This window comes from Xenopus tropicalis, chromosome 9 (assembly GCF_000004195.4).
Source record: "Xenopus tropicalis strain Nigerian chromosome 9, UCB_Xtro_10.0, whole genome shotgun sequence".
NCBI classification, from domain to species: Eukaryota; Metazoa; Chordata; class Amphibia; order Anura; family Pipidae; genus Xenopus; species Xenopus tropicalis.
In genome coordinates this window covers 14,380,838-14,401,319 of record NC_030685.2, presented here as the reverse complement: position 1 = coordinate 14,401,319, position 20,482 = coordinate 14,380,838, and the positions used below count along the sequence as shown (strand labels likewise).

The 20,482-nt window shown below is 45.0% G+C and overlaps 1 protein-coding gene across 1 annotated transcript in view; it reads left to right on the top strand.

Moving 5' to 3' along the window:
- The window catches only part of glyr1 (glyoxylate reductase 1 homolog), a 28,060-nt gene extending 9,974 nt beyond the window's left edge, over positions 1-18,086 (top strand). The window contains 13 exon segments of the mRNA NM_001030494.1: positions 180-330; positions 558-716; positions 2,987-3,073; positions 6,772-6,843; positions 6,977-7,027; positions 7,127-7,200; positions 9,036-9,135; positions 9,952-10,062; positions 12,213-12,314; positions 12,420-12,582; positions 12,683-12,862; positions 14,036-14,160; positions 15,434-18,086. Of these exon segments, the coding sequence (NP_001025665.1) occupies positions 180-330; positions 558-716; positions 2,987-3,073; positions 6,772-6,843; positions 6,977-7,027; positions 7,127-7,200; positions 9,036-9,135; positions 9,952-10,062; positions 12,213-12,314; positions 12,420-12,582; positions 12,683-12,862; positions 14,036-14,160; positions 15,434-15,508 (1,450 nt within the window). The 3' untranslated portion in view covers positions 15,509-18,086.
- The last annotated feature ends 2,396 nt before the right edge of the window (positions 18,087-20,482 follow it).

Sequence of the window (20,482 nt, the reverse complement as noted above, 5' to 3'; positions counted from 1 at the left end):
CTGACTGTATATTGTTGCCCACAAATACATGCTTATAGGATCAGTATATGGCTCCCCCTAGTGGCAGCATTATTACATGTTGATGTATGTACTGCTAGAGTGGAATACCAAGTCCTGTATAAAAGAACCTCTTAGTACGCTCATGGGAACCAATTTGTCGCTGTTTTTTTTCTTTTCAGCGCCTGGATCAAAGTGGAGCAGCTTAAACCATACCATGCCCATAAGGAGGAAATGATCAAGGCTAACAAGGGCAAGCGGTTCCAGCAGGCGGTGGATGCAGTGGAGGAGTTCCTGAAGAAAGCCAAAGCAAAAGAGCATGCAAAAGAACATGTGAGTGGTGTGTTCTAGTAGCTGCGGGATATAAGCTTAGGCTGGTTTGGAAAGAAAATTGTGTGTGTTTTATAGTGAGGGAAGTTGTTTACATAGGGTTAAACACTTATGTCACACACGTCATGCGATAATTCTTGACTCTTCCAATTAAAATTGATTAGCCGGCTTGTTGTAGCCAATCGTATTGCTTGAGAGCTTCGCCAATAGCACATTCTTTTTACCCACAGAACTCCAGTGATGAGAAAGGCAAAAAAGGAGAGGGAAAGGGCAAGAAACAAACTGGTGAAAAGAGGAGGAAATCCTCTGAGTCTTCGTCCCACTCTCCTCAGAAAAGGTCCCGCGACCAGAGCCCACGCAAACGCGGGAGGCCACCCAAGGATGACAAGGTGTGTATGGAAGGCTGAAGGGCAAGTAAAGCCTGGATCAGTTTTTTTTTTTTTTATTTTGGGTTGTGCTTTTACTTATAGTACTGCTCCATGAAGGCAAAGTGTACTGAAATTGCTAGATAGCCAGCTGTAAATAAACAGGACAGCAGCTTGGTTTCATTTTCAGGAATGATGCCCCACCATTGATAGCTTGGCCTCTTCTAAACTTTTAATTTAAATGCTACCTGTATTCGGGCTGATTTTCTCCAGCAACTAACTGTTGTGGTTTTTTGAGGCTATATTTTTTGTTGTCACTTTGTATTGTTTATCTTTCTAATATTACCTTAAGGGATAGTGATACTTTTATCAGAACAGAAACTTGTTACTGTCCCTTTATTAAAACCTCTGTTGCCTCACTGCAGACCCCCTTACGAAACTTGTGTTGGGTGTCTGACTCAGCTCCCTTCCCCAATATCCCAGCATTCAATGCTTTGCTTTGTGGGACGACTGTACAACCTGATGTACTGGGGCTTTAATTACATTTGTGTTTTGGCCAACCTCCAAAAGACTGATGTCTGCTTCTAAGGCACTGGGGACTGGGTCTGCAGGGGGCCATTGTGCAGCAGTATGTTTTTCATGAAAGAATTTATTAAAATGATGACCCTGATGAATGTGAATGTATCACTATCCCTTAAAGGGGAAGGAAAGGCTAAGTCACTTGGGGGTGCTAAAATGTTAAGCACCCCAAAGTGACTTGAATCGCTTAACTCGTACCCCGGGCTGGTGCCCCTATTGGGAGAAAACCGCACCAGCCCCGGGCACCTGGGGCGATGAGCTTCCGCCTTCCATTCCCTGAGACTCCGAGTCCGGCGCATGCGCAGTAGAGTGAAAAAGCCGACTTCTCTGTTAAAGTTCGGCTTTTCACTCTACTGCGCATGCGCGCGCAGCGAGAGAGGAAGGAGGAAGCGATTGCTGCTACCCCGGGCTGGTGCTGTTTTCTCCATACAGGGGCACCAGCCCGGGGGGTAGAAGGTAAGCGATCTAAGTCACTTGGGGGTGCCTAACATTTTGGCACCCCCAAGTGACTTAGCCTTTCCTTCTTCTTTAAAGAGCGATACATGCCTAGTTTTAATGGGGCATTTTGGTAGTTTTCAACTATGCTGCCACACCATCTGGGCATGTATGCTAAGTGCGGGCTGTTTACACTGAAACGTATCCTCTTGGTGGATCCAGGATTATCTCTCTTAAGGTAGGATTTTTGTTGGTTGTTAGCCACAGCTTCTTTTCACTTCCGCTGGGAATAGAACTAAAAACTGAGGAAATGAGTGTGAGGAATGGAAGAGTCTGAATCTGGGATGCCTAGATTTGTTCTGATTTTGTGTGGCTGTACTCTGTGGCAGCAAATTTACATTTGCTTTGTTACTGTATGCCGTTTATTTGCCACTCCGAACACCAAATGTATACTTGCAGCTCATTGAAATGGCACCGTCCAGTCTGGGCATCCCTGTGTCTAAGATTTCCGCTAAGGAAAATATAAACTTCACTAGGCTATGCTATCTGGGTGAAGCAGTGATCCAGATTAGGAGAAACCACAGAGAGCTGTGCAAATGGATCTGCCCTGGGCAAACAAGTTCCACTCCTCCTAATCTGCAGTTGCCATTCTTTTATTTACCCATAAAATGCCTTAGAGCTCTGGCACGCCTTATAGGGCACTACAGTGGTACACTAACCACTGGCTACAAGTCAGAGTATAGGAGCACAACTACAGGTGACACAGACTTTTTTTTTTTTTTTTGAAAGATTTTCTTTATTGTGAGTTTTCAAAAAGAAACAATTTTTGTTCAAGAGAAGTAGGGAAAAGGAAAGACAGAAGGGGTTGGGGTCACGAACGGTGCCCCAGAAAATTGTGGGGGGGGGTTATTGGGAGAGAGAGAAAAAAGGAAAAGAAAAGGGGGGGGGGTGGGCTTCCTTACATATCCTGTACATTTTGTGTTTATTCAGGTTCGTGAGGTGACACAGACTTTAAAGGGACAGTTACACCAGGTGTTTTATTTTTATTTGTGCCCTAAAATGTAAATGTTTCCCTAAGCTGGGGCATTCCCTGTGAAAGGTGCTCTTGCTTTTACTACAGATGTTCTTGGTTTGCAATCAGAGCAGGGAGCAAATCTGTTCTTAGGGTTATGGTTCAGTATGGGGGGGCAGTGAAGAGTCCTTCAGGAGTATCCCTGCCATGACAGTTTGTACTTATATAGGGGTAACCTTTGCTAAGTTATTCCATGTTATTTCCTTAGGACTCTCCCAGCCCCCAGCCAAGCTCACTGAAGAAGCTTGCAATGAAAACAGTATCCCGGTTCAGCTGGCCCCCGCCTTCCACAGAGGTAAGCAAAGGCATTTCACACATTAATCACATGAGCATAGCAACTGCCTCCGACATAGAAGGGAATGGATCTCTGCACAGGAGCTTGGGGCAGTTTTAAGGTCATTTTTAAGCAAAAACCTGTAAAGCATCAGATTTGGCACCCAAACACTCTCTAAAGTAGGCAAAAATAAGTGTCCTTGTCACGTGCTAAAGCCCTTCTGGTTCAGAAGTCCTGCACTGGGTGTGTGTGTGTTTAGTGGTTGCTCACCGTGGTGCTATCATGTCACTGGAACTCTTGCACTGGGTGCTAGCTGTGTGGGTTAGAAGGTACTGCTGCTGGTGCTATGGTATTATCAGAGCACTGGCACGAGGTTGGCGCTAACGTGTTCGAGGGAAGCATCTCAGTTTCTCTTTGTTCACTTACAGCGCACCAGGGATGATCCTCATTTCCATCACTTCCTGCTCAGCCAGACCGAGAAGGTAGGCTCATAATGCGCGTAAGCAGAGATGCGAGGCTACTTGTTGCCCTGTGCCATGAGCCTCAAGTGCCTAGCCAATCCGCACCTCAGTGCCCATTTGACTTAGTGTAAGAAGGGAAATGTATCCTTATGCATGCCTTATGCTACCCTGATTTGCAGACTGACACTACATTTATCTGCTCCTTCTATATACAGTGCCTGGCACAGTATAAATTGCAGTAGTAACAGCACTCATTCTCATTATAACAAGCAAGCAATTGGGGGCCATAGAAAAAAAGGTATAAAACACAGTAGCTTAAGGGACTGCATAGATAGTAGCAGCAGCCATGTTTGGGAACCCACCAGGAGCTTCTGCTTCCTGCACAGGTCTAATGGAGAGCGCAAAGCTGTTTTTTATGCACACCCTGTTTTGTGTTTTAACGGCCAAAAATTATTTTATAATCTAGAGATGAATGTTTTACTGTTCTGATCTAAGAGAAGCCTGGGTGCATTGTTACTAGCTGCGTGAGTTTCTTTTTGTTGTGAAATGGTTTGAATCCCCTACAGACCCCCAAACAATGTAGGTCTCTCTAAAAATGTATTGCATAAAACCGCTCATATATAAAACCCTGCTTTATCTAAATAAACCATTTTCATGTAAATATACTTATTTAGTAGTGTGTGCCATTGGGTAATCCTAAATAGAAAACTGCCATTTTAAGAATGAAGGGCCGCCCCCTGGGATCATAGGATTCACAGTGCACATAAACAAGCCAAGGCATACATACATGCTAGGCCCCATCAGCCAATCAATGGGCAGAGTTCTGTTTTTTTTTTTCCCACACTACTTCCTGTTACAGTTACATTCTTTTATATCTAGAAAGTATTCACCTCCAATCTCTTTCTAATTGACCTCCATGATTTCAGGTGTATGTGGAGCCAACAGGTGGTTATGTCCAGCCCTGTCTCTAACTGGCCTTCAGAGTGGACCAAAACTGAGACTCTGTGCACCCCAAGGGGGTGGCCACACAGTTTGGCAACCTCTGCTGTAATAGTTTGACCCTTAAACCATTCCAGGCACTAGATCCCATGCCTGCCTGATACCTGTGGCTACTCTGGCACCTAGTGTAGGGCTGTCAACGTGTGAATGATGTGCATATGTGTGCCGCTGGTGTAAAAGCCTTACATGTTCGGTGTGCCGTGCCAAATGCTGCCAGGGACTTTGGAGGCATGCAGAGGCTGCTGGGTTTTCATTTCAAGGCAGCCAACTCCATGATGTAATGGTACCGCAGTTGCCACCCAACAAGCTTTAGACCTCCTTGCTCTGTGTGTGGCCTGCGCCATCTGAGTTTAAAATAAACATTAATATCGTATGAATCATATAAATAGCTCTTGGATAGGAACTCACATTCTTATACTAAATTTACTGCGCTATAAAGTTACATTGAAACTGCTTTCTGGACATCGATTGGTGCTTCTCTGGCCTATCAACACTGATAAAACAACCACAGTACTTGCCAGTATTTTGCTGTTTCAGGTTATGGCTAGGGTTCTTTCCTTGCAGATAAAACATGTTTAATAAACATAAATAAACTTGTTTAAAAGACTTGTTAAGGTTTTCTATGTGGAGCACAACCAGAGCGATGAAAATATATCTTACAGCAACAGGGGCATGAACTTTGGGTCATATGGCCTCATCTGTAACAGCAAAATTAGCCTAGCTCAGAGCAGAGTTTTCAGACATGTATCATATATCTGTCTATACAGGTATGGGACCTGTTATCCAGAATGCTCAGGACCTGGGTTTTTCCGGATAAGGGATCTTACTTTAATTTGTATCTCTGCTAAAATTAATTTGTTGAATAAACCCAATAGGGCTGTTCTGCCTCCAATAAGAATTAATTATATCTTAGTTGGGATCAAGTACAGGTACTGTTTTATTATTACAGAGAAAAGGGAATCATTTAACCATTAAATAAACCCAATAGGGCTGTTCTGCCCCCAATAAGGGGTAATTATATCTTAGTTGGGATCAAGTACAGGTACTGTTTTATTATTACAGAGAAAAGGGAATCATTTAACCATTAAATAAACCCAATAGGGCTGTTCTGCCCCCAATAAGGGGTAATTATATCTTAGTTGGGATCAAGTACAGGTACTGTTTTATTATTACAGAGAAAAGGGAATCATTTAACCATGAAATAAACCCAATAGGGCTGTTCTGCCCCCAATAAGGGGTAATTATATCTTAGTTGGGATCAAGTACAGGTACTGTTTTATTATTACAGAGAAAAGGGAATCATTTAACCATTAAATAAGCCCAATAGGGCTGTTCTGCCCCAATAAGGGGTAATTATATCTTAGTTGGGATCAAGTACAGGTTCTGTTCTATAATTTTTTTTAAAAAAAAATTGAATTATTTGCTTATAATGGAGTCTATGGGAGATGGCCTTTCCCTAATTTGGAACTTTCTGGATAAGGGTTTCCGGATAAGGGATCCCATACCTGTACATATGTTTGTCTTTTTTTCTGTTTTCTACCTGTATGTTGGGGGCACTGTATCAAGGTTCTACTTGATATTTTGACCTTTTGTTTTTATATTCTTGTAATGCAGAAAGAGCTTTCAGTAACCTGTGAATATATGTCCATCTAAATGGGGCTGAGATGTTGATGTGCCACATGTTACAAGACTCACTGAAGCTTTAGGAACAGATTTATCAAAATGTGAGATTAGCGCTCACAAAATCTTACCCACTTTCTATTCATTCCTATGGGATTTTTAGAAGTGTCTTTATCAATGGGTGAAAGGTAAAGATCGCCATTCAGTAAATATGCTTCTAAAAATTCCCATAGGGATGGGAATTTTTCTGTGGTGAGCGCTAATATCACATTTTAATAAGTCTGCGTCTTAGGAGTCACAGTATTACTTTTCAAAAAACTATGAGGATATTAGAAATCACTACTAGATTCTATAGCCTGCAGTTCAGGGCTGCTTATGGACACAGAATGGGGGGGGGGGGGGGGTTTACATTGGACCTTATAATACATGAGTGATACTCAGAGTTCCCTGTATAACTCCGCCTGCAGCCTTGTGCCTTTATATGGGCACAGAACCCCTCAGTGACTTGTAATATCCTTATCATTTACAGTAGGGGGTTTCCTTTTTCCATCGCTAGGAAGGTAACAGCAAATGACTGTTAAACCAGTTAGAATACCCAGCTATATATTTATTTCCCCACCAATTTCTCTTGCTTTGCAGGACGACCTGGGAAGTGACAGCTGGCTGATTCACGGGCATAGAACACTTGGCACAGAGATGATCCTAAAAAAGGTAGGACCCCTCCCATGGCAAAGAAGGCTAAGTCTGCTATGGGGGGAAATACCCCCCGTTTCTTTTCGACTGCTGGGGTTTGGGTTCCTGTATTTGATCAATATGACCACATCCTTTCATTTTCCTCTGCCAGCCCAGTGTAACGTACCAAGCAATAACCAAGCGGCTGAAGATTTCTGAAGAGGTAAGAGCCTTTGCCCATTTGCCTGGCTTTCCGCCCTGTGCTGGGGTAGGATAGTGTGGCTGTGTCGGCTCATACACTGCACTTGCCCTTTACTTTTAGGATAGCGGCTCAACGTCGATTCAAGCAGCAGACAGCACGGCCATCAACGGCAACATCATACCCACAGACAAAAAGTAAGTCTGTCTCCTCATACTTGCAAATGCATCACATTCAAGAGAGCAGTGGGGCATATTTATCAACGCTGGGCAACGTTGCTGTGAGCAGTAACCCATAGCAACTAATCATTGAGTAGCATTTTTCAACCAGCATCAGGTAGAACAATAAAGCAAAATTGTAATTAGTTACCACAAGTTAATGTGGCCATACACGGGCAGATTTTGGCTGCCGAGTCACGTCCTTAAGACCGATTCAGCGGCTTATCTGTCCATGTATGGGCACCCCCAGCGGGCCTACCCAACTGGTATTTGGCCTAAAGTTGGGCAGATCTCAATCGGGCAGGATTAATTTTCCCGTCTTATCAGGGACCGCGTCGGCTCTTTGATGGGATCCTCAGTCTGAGGGCCCATATACTGTTTTATTCAATTGTTTGGCCCTAGGGCATTGCACCATGTATGGCCACCTTTACTGCCCAGGTTCAAACTAGTGTTAAAGAGAAAAGGTTCACCTTAACCAGGCTCCTTACCTACACTGAAGCGTTAATGGGGTTATGTCATTTAAAATTAAAAAAAACATTTGCCCAGGAGCAGTAACTCATAGCAGCCAATCAGTAGCATTTACTGGTCACCTGTTAAAAAGCAGATATCTTATTGGTTGCTATGGGTTACTGCTCCTGAGCAAATGTGCTGCTTTTTTTTTTTATTAAACATTGGGTTAGTATCCAGTGTTTAGTGATTTAGTTAGTAACTGTGAATATAATTGTGGTTAAAAGCAGTATACATATGTCCTTTTCTATTCTCCATCTTGCTTTCTCTGACCCTTGAAACCGTGTCACAAAAATGCCCTCTCCTCCAGTTGGCGACTCTTGTTGCCACAATGCCTGGCATGTTTTGGAATAGAGACCTGTGATAAAAACATGCAGGGAAAGTATTGTGGCAACAAAGGGCTTTTCTGGAGGAGAGCTCACTTTTGTTACATTGTTTCAGCACAGTTACTGCTTTCAACAGCAATTATACTTTTTAAAATGATAATTTTGAATGAATGTGTATTAGAAAGTTAACAAACCCAATTAATGAAGGAAAAAAATCTAAAATCTAATTAGTAAATTAGTTAATAACGAAGGTGGCAAATAAATATATAGAATTAGAAACATAAGGTAACAGTACCTAAATAACTTGTTGGCCCGGGTGTACAAACCCCGGGCCCGCCACCTATAAGTACATGGCCAAAGCACAGTATGAAGAAGTTAAATCTCACCAAAGTCGATGCATGGTCCGGGTGCTTCAAGCCCCGAACCCGTAGCCCAGAGGGGCAAATCCAATCCAAACGAAATGCAGCTTTAGTCAGCACTTCAGACGGCCATGGTATCTAAAACATCAGCCTTTATTCATTTCCTTTTAAAAACACCACGCCTGACGCGTTTCTTGCGCATTTCTGCATTTCGTTTGGATTGTATTGGAAAGTTTCTAAAGTGTTTCTTAAAATTGACATTTTCTTTTATAAGAAAGCTGTGCACACAGTGATACATGCTGCTGACAAAGAAATCTTGTTTTGGCTATTGCCCCCACACTCCAATCAGCCTACCCCTGTGCCTGCACCTAGAGCCATTGTGGCCCAGGGTGTGGGCACACAGAATGGATTTCAGCGGCGGAATGCTTACTTGTGTGTTTCAGCACTGAAATGCGCTCTGTGTGCTGGCCTTCAGGCCGATGCAGTGGCTTCTTGTGCAGACACAGGGGTAGGCTGATTGTAGAGTAGGGGTTCATTCTCAGCCTGTGGATAAATGCTGCCTTTAATAAATTATTAGCCTTTAGCAAAGTGTGTTCTAACTTATCTCTTCCTCTCCAATTAGAATCGGCTTCCTCGGCTTGGGGTTAATGGGCAGCGGCATCGTCTCAAACCTGCTCAAGATGGGGCACACAGTGACAGTGTGGAACAGGACCGCAGAGAAGGTTTGTACTCTATTAAAGAAGCAGTAACTTATGGTATGTTCCATGTGATAGAACGTATCCAAGTCATTGTTCAACCCGTGGCTCTGCCAGCAGATTTTATAAACGAGGTGACACTTAAGTGTTGATTTCAGGTCTGATGGTTGAGTAAAGATAATGGGCCACTGATTTTCCCCAGTGGAGTTGATCAATAGCTGAATGCTTTAGGTTCCCAGCTGTGGGGCTGATCCCCCTTTGGGGGGCCTGGAACTGTTTGGGGGGCTTAGTCGTCTATCCACTTAGATTAGGATTAAGGGATAATGCCTATTTGTGCTGCTTGGTACTTCTGGAAGGCCATTCTGCGGGTCAGTAAGCCAAGGAGTACTAATAATGGGTCGGCCCATTTAACTAATGGGGTCCGCCTGTTCTGGCTTATGTGCATATACAGAGCCAAAACTGTTAAGGCTTTACATGCACCGCCCATCTACACGTGACCCCAGATTTCATTGGAATTGCTGCAGCATCCTTGTTTCACTTACACGGCCAAGTTTTTTTTTTTTTTTTTTTTTTTTAAATTGGTCTTTTTTTTTTCATATTTTTTTTTTAACTTTAATTTTTTTAAATTAAAAAAAAAAAAAAGCTGCAGAAATATCAGTTTACGTTATTTCTTTGAAATAGAAAACTACGGGAGGAATTCACAGTGAATTGTGGGATGAGGATGAAAGCACAAAGGTAAAGACAATTTGTCTTAAGTTGGCCTTTACCTTTACTGATGTGCATGGCGATGTGCTGCCTCTAGAAGCGGCTGCTAAATCCTGCTTCTTTTTCCTTCTTTTGCAGTGCGACTTATTCATCCAAGAAGGAGCCCATATGGGAAGAACCCCCGCTGAAGTGGTCTCTACCTGTGACATCACATTTGCCTGTGTGGCAGATCCTAAAGCTGCAAAAGATGTAAGTCCTTCATCCCATTGGTTCCTTTACCAGCTGCCATCTTTAAATACATTGGCTTAAGTTCATTTTTACATGTTACTACTACTGGGGCAGATTAAGTGGTTTTTATGTGCAGACATTTTTAGAAGCTACATAGAATTTACGTGACCAAAATTTTTAATGGGGAGGTGTCCTCTGTGAACCTGAACGTAAAGGGGAACTGCGGCTTCCGAGCCAACATTTGTTAGAGCCCCACACAACACAGATACCCTCTAATATATCTATCACTGTAATCTTTTCCTTCAGAAAGTATAAATACCATTTTTATATGCTGAAATCCAGCTGCAAAACAGTTTTCTCTCTCTTCATCATTTGAAATCCTGGCAGAGGAGGAGGGGCTAAAACATTGATGTTACAAATTGTAACAACTTCTCCACAGCTTACAGACAGCATGCAGGAACTACATAACCCACAATGCATTGCAGTTCAATGTTCCTCTCCTTCTTGACATCACGTGTGCAGGGAATTGTGGGATTGGGAGGATGCAGGCTGAAGGCAGGCTGAGAACAGGCGACTACTGTTACATTTATTTGAGTCTCAAAGTAGCCAGATCATCAGGGGGCGGGGCTTAGGGATCCAACCAACCATATTATTACATTACACATCATGAAAAGGCTGCAATATACATCAATTAAAAAATATGCAAAGTTGCTTGACATTATATTTAGTTTTCAAAAAGCATAGGTTGTCTTGGGTGAAGAACTGTATCATCATACCTATGCGGCCTTTGTCCAACAGGATTTGCCACCCACAATAAATCTTGGCTGCTGTGGGTGACAAAATGTCACCAGGATTCGGGTTAGGATTTTGCCTTTTTTGGCAGGATTTGTATTCGGCCTAATCCATGGTCCTGGCCAATCTGAATCCTTAAAATCATGTGACTTTTTGCCAAATAAATGCGGAATTTGACTTCTTTTTTGCTGTACACAGTTCTTTTTACGCCTTTTATTCCCATATACAAATTAGGATTTGGTATTCGTCCGAATCTTTCACGGAGGATTTAGGGTTCGGCTGAATCCCAAAATAGTGGACTCCCTAAAAGATACACATTATTACAGATAACATTTATATCTGTATAGCATCAGTAAAGATATATCTATATCTGCAAGGAGCGTCTCTATTCTCCCCGTGATAATTTGGGTTTTCTCTGTGTACTCTGGGTTCCTCCCACAAAGGAATAACAGGCAGGCTGATTGGCTCCAGAGTAACTGGCCCTACTGTGTGTGATAGGGGGCAGTAGAGTGTAAGCTCCATTGGGGCAGGGACTGATATGAATGAAGTGTAATCTCTGTAATGTGCTGCAGGATATAGAAATGAATAAGAATAATGCAAATAATAGCATTTGGTTACTAATCTAAAGGGCTACATTTCATACAGGTTAATAATATAATAATAACTTTTCTTTTAGTATGTTATAGAATGCCCTGATACTAGCAACTTTGCAATTGGTCTACATTATTTTTTTTATTTGCCTTTCTCTTCTGCCTCTTTCCAGCTTTCAAAATGCAGCCAAAAACTAGTTCTCTGTGAGGCTATGATTTTATTGTTACTTTATTACTTATCTTTCCATGCAGGCCCTCTGCTATTCATATTCCCATCTCTCGTTTAAACCACTGCCTGGTTGCTAAGGTAAATAAGATCCTAGCAACCAGAAAGCTGCTAAAATACCAAATGGGCTGAACAAAAAGCTAAATACCAGAAAAACCATGAAAAAATCAATATCCAATTGCAAATTGTCTCAGAATATCAATGTTTATTAAAAGCCACCATTTAGTGATGGGCTGTGTGCTCCCTCAGAGATCACCTGACAGGAAATAATGTAGCTCTAACTGTAACAGGAAGTAGTGTGGGAGCAAAAGACAGAACTCTGCCCATTCATTGGCTGATGGGGCCTAGCATGTATGTGTGCCTTGACTTGTTTGTGTGCACTGTGAATCCTATGATCCCAGGGGGCGGCCCTTAATTCTTAAAATGGCAATTTTCTATTTAGGATTACCCAATGGCACATACTGCTAAAAAGTATATTTTTATGAAAATGATTTATTTAGATGAAGCAGGGTTTTACATATGAGCTTGTTTATTGTTTAATAAATCTTGTTCTGCTTACTTAGCTGGTGTTGGGGCCCAGCGGGGTGCTGCAGGGAATCCGTCCGGGGAAATGCTACGTGGACATGTCTACTGTGGATCCAGAAACTGTTGCTGAACTCGCTCAGGTAATAATCTTCTTCATTCTTGTGTTTCATTTGTGTTTCATTTTACCTGCTGTCCAAGTTCCTAATGCTTAATATTTATTGCAATGTTAACTCCTCCCCCTCCAGGTGATTGTGTCTCGAGGTGGGCGCTTCCTGGAGGCCCCTGTGTCGGGTAACCAGCAGCTGTCCAACGATGGGATGTTGGTGATCCTCGCTGCTGGAGATCAAGGGGTCTATGAAGATTGCAGTAGCTGCTTCCTAGCCATGGGCAAGACCTCCTTCTTTCTAGGTATGTCCGCTGCAGCCATTTGTCACCTCCATGCTTTGGGGAGAACTTCAGTAGTGTTGCACTAATTACTAATGAATTTCCTCCCATGTCTCCTCTGTAGGGGAAGTGGGGAATGCGGCCAGGATGATGCTGATCCTTAACATGGTGCAGGGCAGTTTCATGGCTACCATTGCAGAAGGCATGACTCTGGCACAAGTCACAGGGCAGTCCCAACAGACCCTCTTGGACATCCTGAATCAGGGCCAACTTGCCAGCATTTTCCTGGACCAAAAGTGCCAAAGTAGGAAAAATACACTGCTTGTTAATGTTACTGACTGTCTCTGTAATGTTTGTTTGTGTGCCATTCAACCTGCATATGTTTGGGGGCCCTGGGGAGTAACAGTATTGGGTTGAAAAATGAAAAAGGGATATAGTTAAGGTCCCCATACACAGGCCGATTCTAACTGCCGATATGGGTCCCTTTAGACCGACTCAGCAGCTAATCAGTCAGTGTATGGGCACTACCAACGGGCCTGCCCGACCAATATCTGGCCTGAAATTGGCCAGATAACGATCGGGCAGGTTAAAAAAATCTAGTTTGAAAGGCGGTTCGGGGACTGTATCAACAAACCGATGCGGTCCCCGAACCGCCTTTGCCTATACCCTTCGTTATAATTTGATAATTTGGCCCCAGGGCCAAACTATCTAATTAGCCTACACGTTCCCTGATATCACCCACCTGTAGGCCAAGCGAGCGAATCTTCACGTGTATTGGGACCTTAAAGGAGAAATAAAGTAAAAGTCACTTGGGGGTGCCAAAATTTTAGGCACCCCCAAGTTACTTTAACCGCCTACCTTTAACCCCGGGCTGGTGCCCCTGTTCACAGAAAACAGCACCAGCCCGGGGTAGCAGCCATCGCTTCCTCCTTTGTTATTCGCTGCGCGCGCATGTGCAGTAGAGTGAAAAGCCGAACTTAAACATTAAAGTCGGCTTTTCACTCTACCACGCATGCGCCGACCGCTGGCATTTCAGCCAATGGAAGGAGGAAGCGATCCGCTCCAGGTACCCCGGGCTGGTGCTGTTTTCTGTGAACAGGGGCACCAGCCCGGGGTACAAGGTAAGCGGTTAAAGTCACTTGGGGGTGCCTAACATTTTGGCACCCCCAAGTGACTTTGCCTTTCCTTCTCCTTTAAGACAAGTGCAATCAATAGGATAAAATGGTGACCGTAACAATTTATATCAGTGTTGCCCAACATAGGCCCTCAGTTGTACAATTCCCAGCACCTACCAGTGGCCAAAGGCTGTCGAGCAGCTTGTTGAGTAGTGAATCTGCTTTAGGTCGTTATTATAAGAATAAAGGGAGCAAACAGAGTTTCAATTGCTCTGAATGCAAAACTTGTCAAATATTTGCAATTCTGTCTGCTTGCAGAGTGCATTGGAATGTTTTTTCTAACCCCAGACATTTGGTTCTAGACATCCTGCAGGGGAATTTCAAGCCTGACTTTTATCTAAAGTACATCCAGAAGGACCTGAGGTTAGCCATTGCTCTCGGAGATTCTGTTAACCACCCAACACCTATGGCGGCTGCAGCAAATGAGGTAAATGATTGACATAGTTACATAGCATTGAAAAAAGACCAGAGTCTATCAAGTTTAACCCTTTCAAGTAAACCCAGCACACACAACCTATACTTACCAATCTATACACTCGCATAAATAAACTATATATACAACCACTAATACTAACTGTAGGTATTAGTATCACAATAGCCTTGGATACTCTGCTTGTTCAAGAACTCATCCAGGCCCCTCTTATAGGCATTAACAGAACCCCCCCTATCTGCCTATAATCCCCTCTAATGTACTTGTACAGAGTAATCATGTCCCCTCGCAAGCGCCTCTTTTCCAGAGAAAACAACCCCAACCTCGACAGTCTCACCTCATAGTTTAACCCTTCCATCCCCTTTACCAGTTTAGTTGCAGTCAATGCCCTTTTTTATACAAGACAGCACTTTATTTGCTGTAGTAGCCACAGAATGACACTGCCTGGAATTAGACAACTTATCTACAAAAAAAAACCCAGATCCTTCTCCATTAAGGAAACCCCCAATACACTACCATTCAGTACATAGTTCGCGTTTATATTATTTCTACCTAAGTGCATAACTTTGCACTTGTCCGCATTGAACCTCATTTTCCAGTTTGCTGCCCAGTTTTCCAGTTTTGTCAAATCGCTAAAATCTGATTCTGTTTGAGGACAGGCTGTTACTCTTCAGCTCATTCCAGACTGCGGCTTTCTGCATCACCCCCATTAGCAGAGATGGCTGGAGTTTACATAATAACATAACTAGTGAAGCCAGGGCTGCCATTGGAAACCAAAGGGCCTAATACTTATTTGGCAGAGCTTTCCCTTCCAGGGGACCTAGGTCCTTAGGTTTGTGAGGGTGGGCAGTGGGCTAACTAATGGGGCCCCAGTTTGATAACAAAATTGTAGATTGTAAGCTCTTTTGGGCAGGGCCCTCTTCACCTCTTGTATCGGTTATTGATTGCTTTATATGTTACTCTGTATGTCCAATGTATGTAACCCACTTATTGTACAGCGCTGCGGGATATGTTGGCGCTTTATAAATAAATGTTAATGTAAATGTAATGTAAAAAATTACCTTTTTACCAATGAAAGTTATAAAGATATGAGATATAGATTACTCTCTCTAATGTCTGTGCCAAGGTTCCTGAGGAAGTACCTGGCAAGCGTTAAGGATTCAGCTTAATCCAAATCCTGCTGAAAAAGGCTGAATCTTGGGCGAATCCTGGATTCCTTGCACCCCTAGTTTTACTTTATTCATGGTATTTCCTTTTCCCTGTTCTACAGGTCTACAAGAGGGCAAAAGCGTTGGACCAATCCGATAATGACATGTCTGCCGTGTACAGGGCCTACATACACTAGGCCTCGTTGTCATCATATATGGATTAATATTATTTGGTTTTTAAAACACCTCACCAGTCAGACCCCCATCTCTTGGCTCATTTTTCTTCACCCTTTTAATTTTTTCTTTTGTGTTCCTACCTTGTGCACCATCGCTCAAGTTCTTGTGAATTCCCAGCGCATCGGCTTCTTTTCAGGAAGAAATGGGCGCTGGGTTCCATCCGGCTTTGTGTTAAATGCAACTGTTTTATAGAGAGCTTCTGCCATCATCCGCCATCTGCTCCCCATCCGCAACTTTGGACCATCTCCAGCTTGGCCCGAGAACTTCTAGTTGAAGCTGTCCCCCAATGCATGTTCATCTCGAGGCTTCTAAACTCTTTCATGATTCAAGGACATACGAACATTGGCTTGTGTACACCAGCGACCTGGTTTTAGCAAGAACGTGTGTCCTTCGGATGACTACTTTCTTAGAAGATTCCTTTCCTAGTGGTACAGCGCACAAGATGCTTTTTTGTTCCTTATCGTTCAGTCTCCCTACCCACCAATCACAGTGCTTGACGCTGCTTCTTCTGATCACCTGCCTAACATTTATGTGGTCCTTTTGTCCTGTGGCGACACACTGGGTTTCCTTCAGTCTCTGGGGCTCACAGACCAAATTGAATGATAGCAGAATATGAGGGGAGGATTAGCAGATGTTCTTCTCTCTTTACTCCAGTGTCGTTCATCAGCACTTCTATATATTGGGTTGTGCAACATCAATGCTGTAGGCCATTCTTCTGGATCCAACCGTCCCTTGCTATCAGTCAGGTTCTGCTGGCAGGATATGTCCATCTTTGCATCTACAAATGTTGAGGGTTCATTCTAAGTTGTAGCTGCTTGAGAGCGGTGATTATAACCTCCCTTCCATAAAATTCCTTTGCACTAGAGCAGTCACCGCTTTGAGTATTAGGCTGTTTAATTACCTGACCTCCAAGAAGGGGTCCTTCTAGATATTGTTAACTCCAGACTAGCGACCCGGCCTCGGTTGGGTCCCAGGCTGGCGACCCGGCCTCGGTTGGGTGCCAGGCTGGCGACCCGGCCTCGGTTGGGTGCCAGGCTGGCGACCCGGCCTCGGTTGGGTGCCAGGCTGGCGACCCGGCCTCGGTTGGGTGCCAGGCTGGCGACCCGGCCTCGGTTGGGTGCCAGGCTGGCGACCCGGCCTCGGTTGGGTGCCAGGCTGGCGACCCGGCCTCGGTTGGGTGCCAGGCTGGCGACCCGGCCTCGGTTGGGTGCCAGGCTGGCGACCCGGCCTCGGTTGGGTGCCAGGCTGGCGACCCGGCCTCGGTTGGGTGCCAGGCTGGCGACCCATTTCAGGATTTAAGACCCATACCCACACCCGAACCTGTTGCCCTAACCAAGTGCCATTGCCGTCCCAAAATTGTTGGCAGCTAAGCCGTTTTTTCTTTTTACCATTCTGTATCTTTTATAATGTCCTTATTTATTTAATTCTTGTATTAGATTTTATTGTGCTTTTTTTGTTTTTTTTAACTTCGTTTTAATTTTAGTTTTTAATGAAAGGAATCGCTTCTTTCCTATCCTGTGCATGCAAAAGGTGTTTTTTTCCCCCTTCGTGCATGCATACAGATAAGCTAGAATAGGGCACATTGGCACAGCAGCTAGAATTCACTTTTGTACTGAATGAGAAGGATCCAGAGGAATGGCTCCGGTGTTGATGCTCAGGGCTCAATATATTCTGGCTATGACATTGATTAAAGAAATTCCCCCCAAAAATATAAAAAGATGATTCCCCAGCATTTTAACCTTGACTCTCGTGTTGGGGAATTGCATCCTTTTGAATTTTGAAATAGCCTAGAACAGGGCTTATAGACTTACTTGTCGACTGCCGAGAAATGGATAATGCAAGATTTTATGATCTGCTGTATATAAGATATGGGAAAATTGGGTGCTGTTGATATATCGTTTCCACGAACAGAGGGTGCTGGGAAATGAAGCTTTTATTGCCCGCTGCTGTGAGATGCCCGCTGGCACAGCTGAACAAATATGGCAGCCATTGTGCATAGTGCAGCCCTTAGAAGGACAGTAGCCATTTCAGTATTGCAGCAGAGGGACAGTGAAGGAATAAAGGTATAGGTGCCCAGGGAAGCTGGCTCTAGCATGGCCCTCGTATGCTTTTCAAGTGCCCTTTTGTCGATAGTGAGACGCCCGACACCCAAGCTTCACGTTTTAGATTTCATTATTTTTAGCCCTCTTTTGTTTTTGTTTTCATTGATTACCTCTTGCTGCCTGCAGATCCCCCCTCCCCGTGTCCCCCCGCCATTCTCTGTACCACCCATACTGCTTTACCTGCTGATCCGATAACCGATTAACATAAGGTTTGCAATTTATTTTTATTGTTTTATTTTTTTTTTATTTTTTCTTGTTGTTGTTGATGTTGAGGGGTGGGGCAGTTGTGAAAGGGTGGGATGTTTCTGTTTTATAAAGGTTTTGTCATTTAAAATAGTGTGATATATAGGGAGGGAGGGCATGGGTAATAAGTGAGTTTTGTGCAATTAGCAAAGCTACTGGCAAAAAAAAGATAAAAATAAAGCCTTCCCTGGTACGGTGGCGTCAGACTCATTATTCGGGGTGAGAAGGGAACTCATTTATATTGCTGCCTAATGTCCTGTGTACCCTTATTCATCACTTCTAATCTTCCTCTCATCCCGCCCCCCCCCCCCCCCCCCCGCCATCACTCTGATACCCAATCTACCGGTCATCACTCTGGTACCAGCCTCCTCCCCAGCCATCACTCTGGTACCAACCTCCTCCCCAGCCATCACTCTGATACCCAATCTACCGGTCATCACTCTGGTACCAACCTCCTCCCCAGCCACCATCTGGTATCCAATCTCCCTCTCATTCCCCCCGGTCATCACTCTGGTACCAGCCTCCTCCCCAGCCATCACTCTGGTACCAACCTCCTCCCCAGCCACCATCTGGTATCCAATCTCCCTCTCATTCCCCCCGGTCATCACTCTGGTACCAGCCTCCTCCCCAGCCATCACTCTGGTACCCAATCTCCCTCTCATTCCCCCCGGCCATCACTCTGGTACCAGCCTCCTCCCCAGCCATCACTCTGGTACCAACCTCCTCCCCAGCCATCACTCTGATACCCAATCTACCGGTCATCACTCTGGTACCAACCTCCTCCCCAGCCACCATCTGGTATCCAATCTCCCTCTCATTCCCCCGGTCATCACTCTGGTACCAGCCTCCTCCCCAGCCATCACTCTGGTACCAACCTCCTCCCCAGCCACCATCTGGTATCCAATCTCCCTCTCATTCCCCCCGGTCATCACTCTGGTACCAGCCTCCTCCCCAGCCATCACTCTGGTACCAACCTCCTCCCCAGCCACCATCTGGTATCCAATCTCCCTCTCATTCCCCCCGGTCATCACTCTGGTACCAGCCTCCTCCCCAGCCATCACTCTGGTACCAACCTCCTCCCCAGCCACCATCTGGTACCCAATCTCCCTCTCATTCCCCCCGGTCATCACTCTGGTACCAGCCTCCTCCCCAGCCATCACTGTGGAACCTGATCTCCTGCTCAACCCCAGCCACAACTATAGGTCTGGAACCTGATCTGCTCACCCCCTGCCACCACTATAGTACCTTATCTCCTCCACTCTGGTACCCAGCCTCCTCCACAGCCACCATCTGGTACCCAATCTCCCTCTCATTCCCCCCGGTCATCACTCTGGTACCAGCCTCCTCCCCAGCCATCACTCTGGTACCAGCCTCCTCCCCAGCCACCACTGTGGAACCTGATCTCTTGCTCACACCCATCCACAACCATGGTACCTTATCTCAACCCCAGCCACCACTGTGGAACCTAATCTCCTGCTCACCCCCAGCCACCACTCTGGAACCTAATCTCTTGCTCACCCCCAGCAACATCCATGGTACCTTATCTCCACCCCAGCCTCCACTCTGGGACCTAATCTCTTGCTCACCCCCAGCTACCACTCTGGAACCTAATCTCCTGCTCACCCCCAACCACCACTCTGGAACCTAATCTCCTGCTCACCCCCAGGCTCCACTCTGGAACCTAATCTCGTGCCCACCCCCGGCCACATCCATGGTACCTTATCTCCACCCCAGCCACCACTCTGGAACCTGATCTCTTGCTCACCCCCAGCAACATCCATGATATCTTATCTCCACCCCAGCCTCCACTCTGGGACCTAATTTCTTGCTCACCCCCAGCTACCACTCTGGAACCTAATCCCCTGCTCACCCCCAACCACCACTCTGGAACCTAATCTCCTGCTCACCCCCAGCCACCACTCTGGAACCTAATCTCCTGCTCACCCCCAGCCACCACTCTGGAACCTAATCTCGTGCCCACCCCCGGCCACATCCATGGTACCTTATCTCCACCCCAGCCACCACTCTGGAACCTAATCTCTTGCTCACCCCCAGCAACATCCATGGTACCTTACCTTAACCATTTGTATATATGCAGTACAAATGGTTTGGCTTTGGCAGGGGAGATGGGCCCAACTTATACATGGTAAGGAAATGTACGGTTTATGTAGCACTCTGGCACCTCATCTTCTCCTTACTCCTAACCTTGCATTCAGAACCAGAGATCAGATAAACAAATGCTACTTTCAGATGTAATTATATATACAAATGTTGAGCCCCTATCTAGACTAGTAACCTACAGGAGGCTTTGTGTGCCAGAATTCATTGTTTTAGTTCAACTAAAGCCTTCAAACCAAATAAGCCCCTGCTTTGAGGCCACTGGGAGCAACATGTTGGAGACCTGCCCCATCCAGCCTGGAGAGGCAAATACCCCAAGGTGCCTGTACATCAGGGCACTCATGGCAACTCAGACAGGGCGCTGCGAATAGGGCAGATACATGGGAAAGGGGGATGAAAACCACAACTACCCCTACTCAGAATAAACTACTGTGTCCACAAACTATTGGGACCTGGTTCTACAGGGGGGCA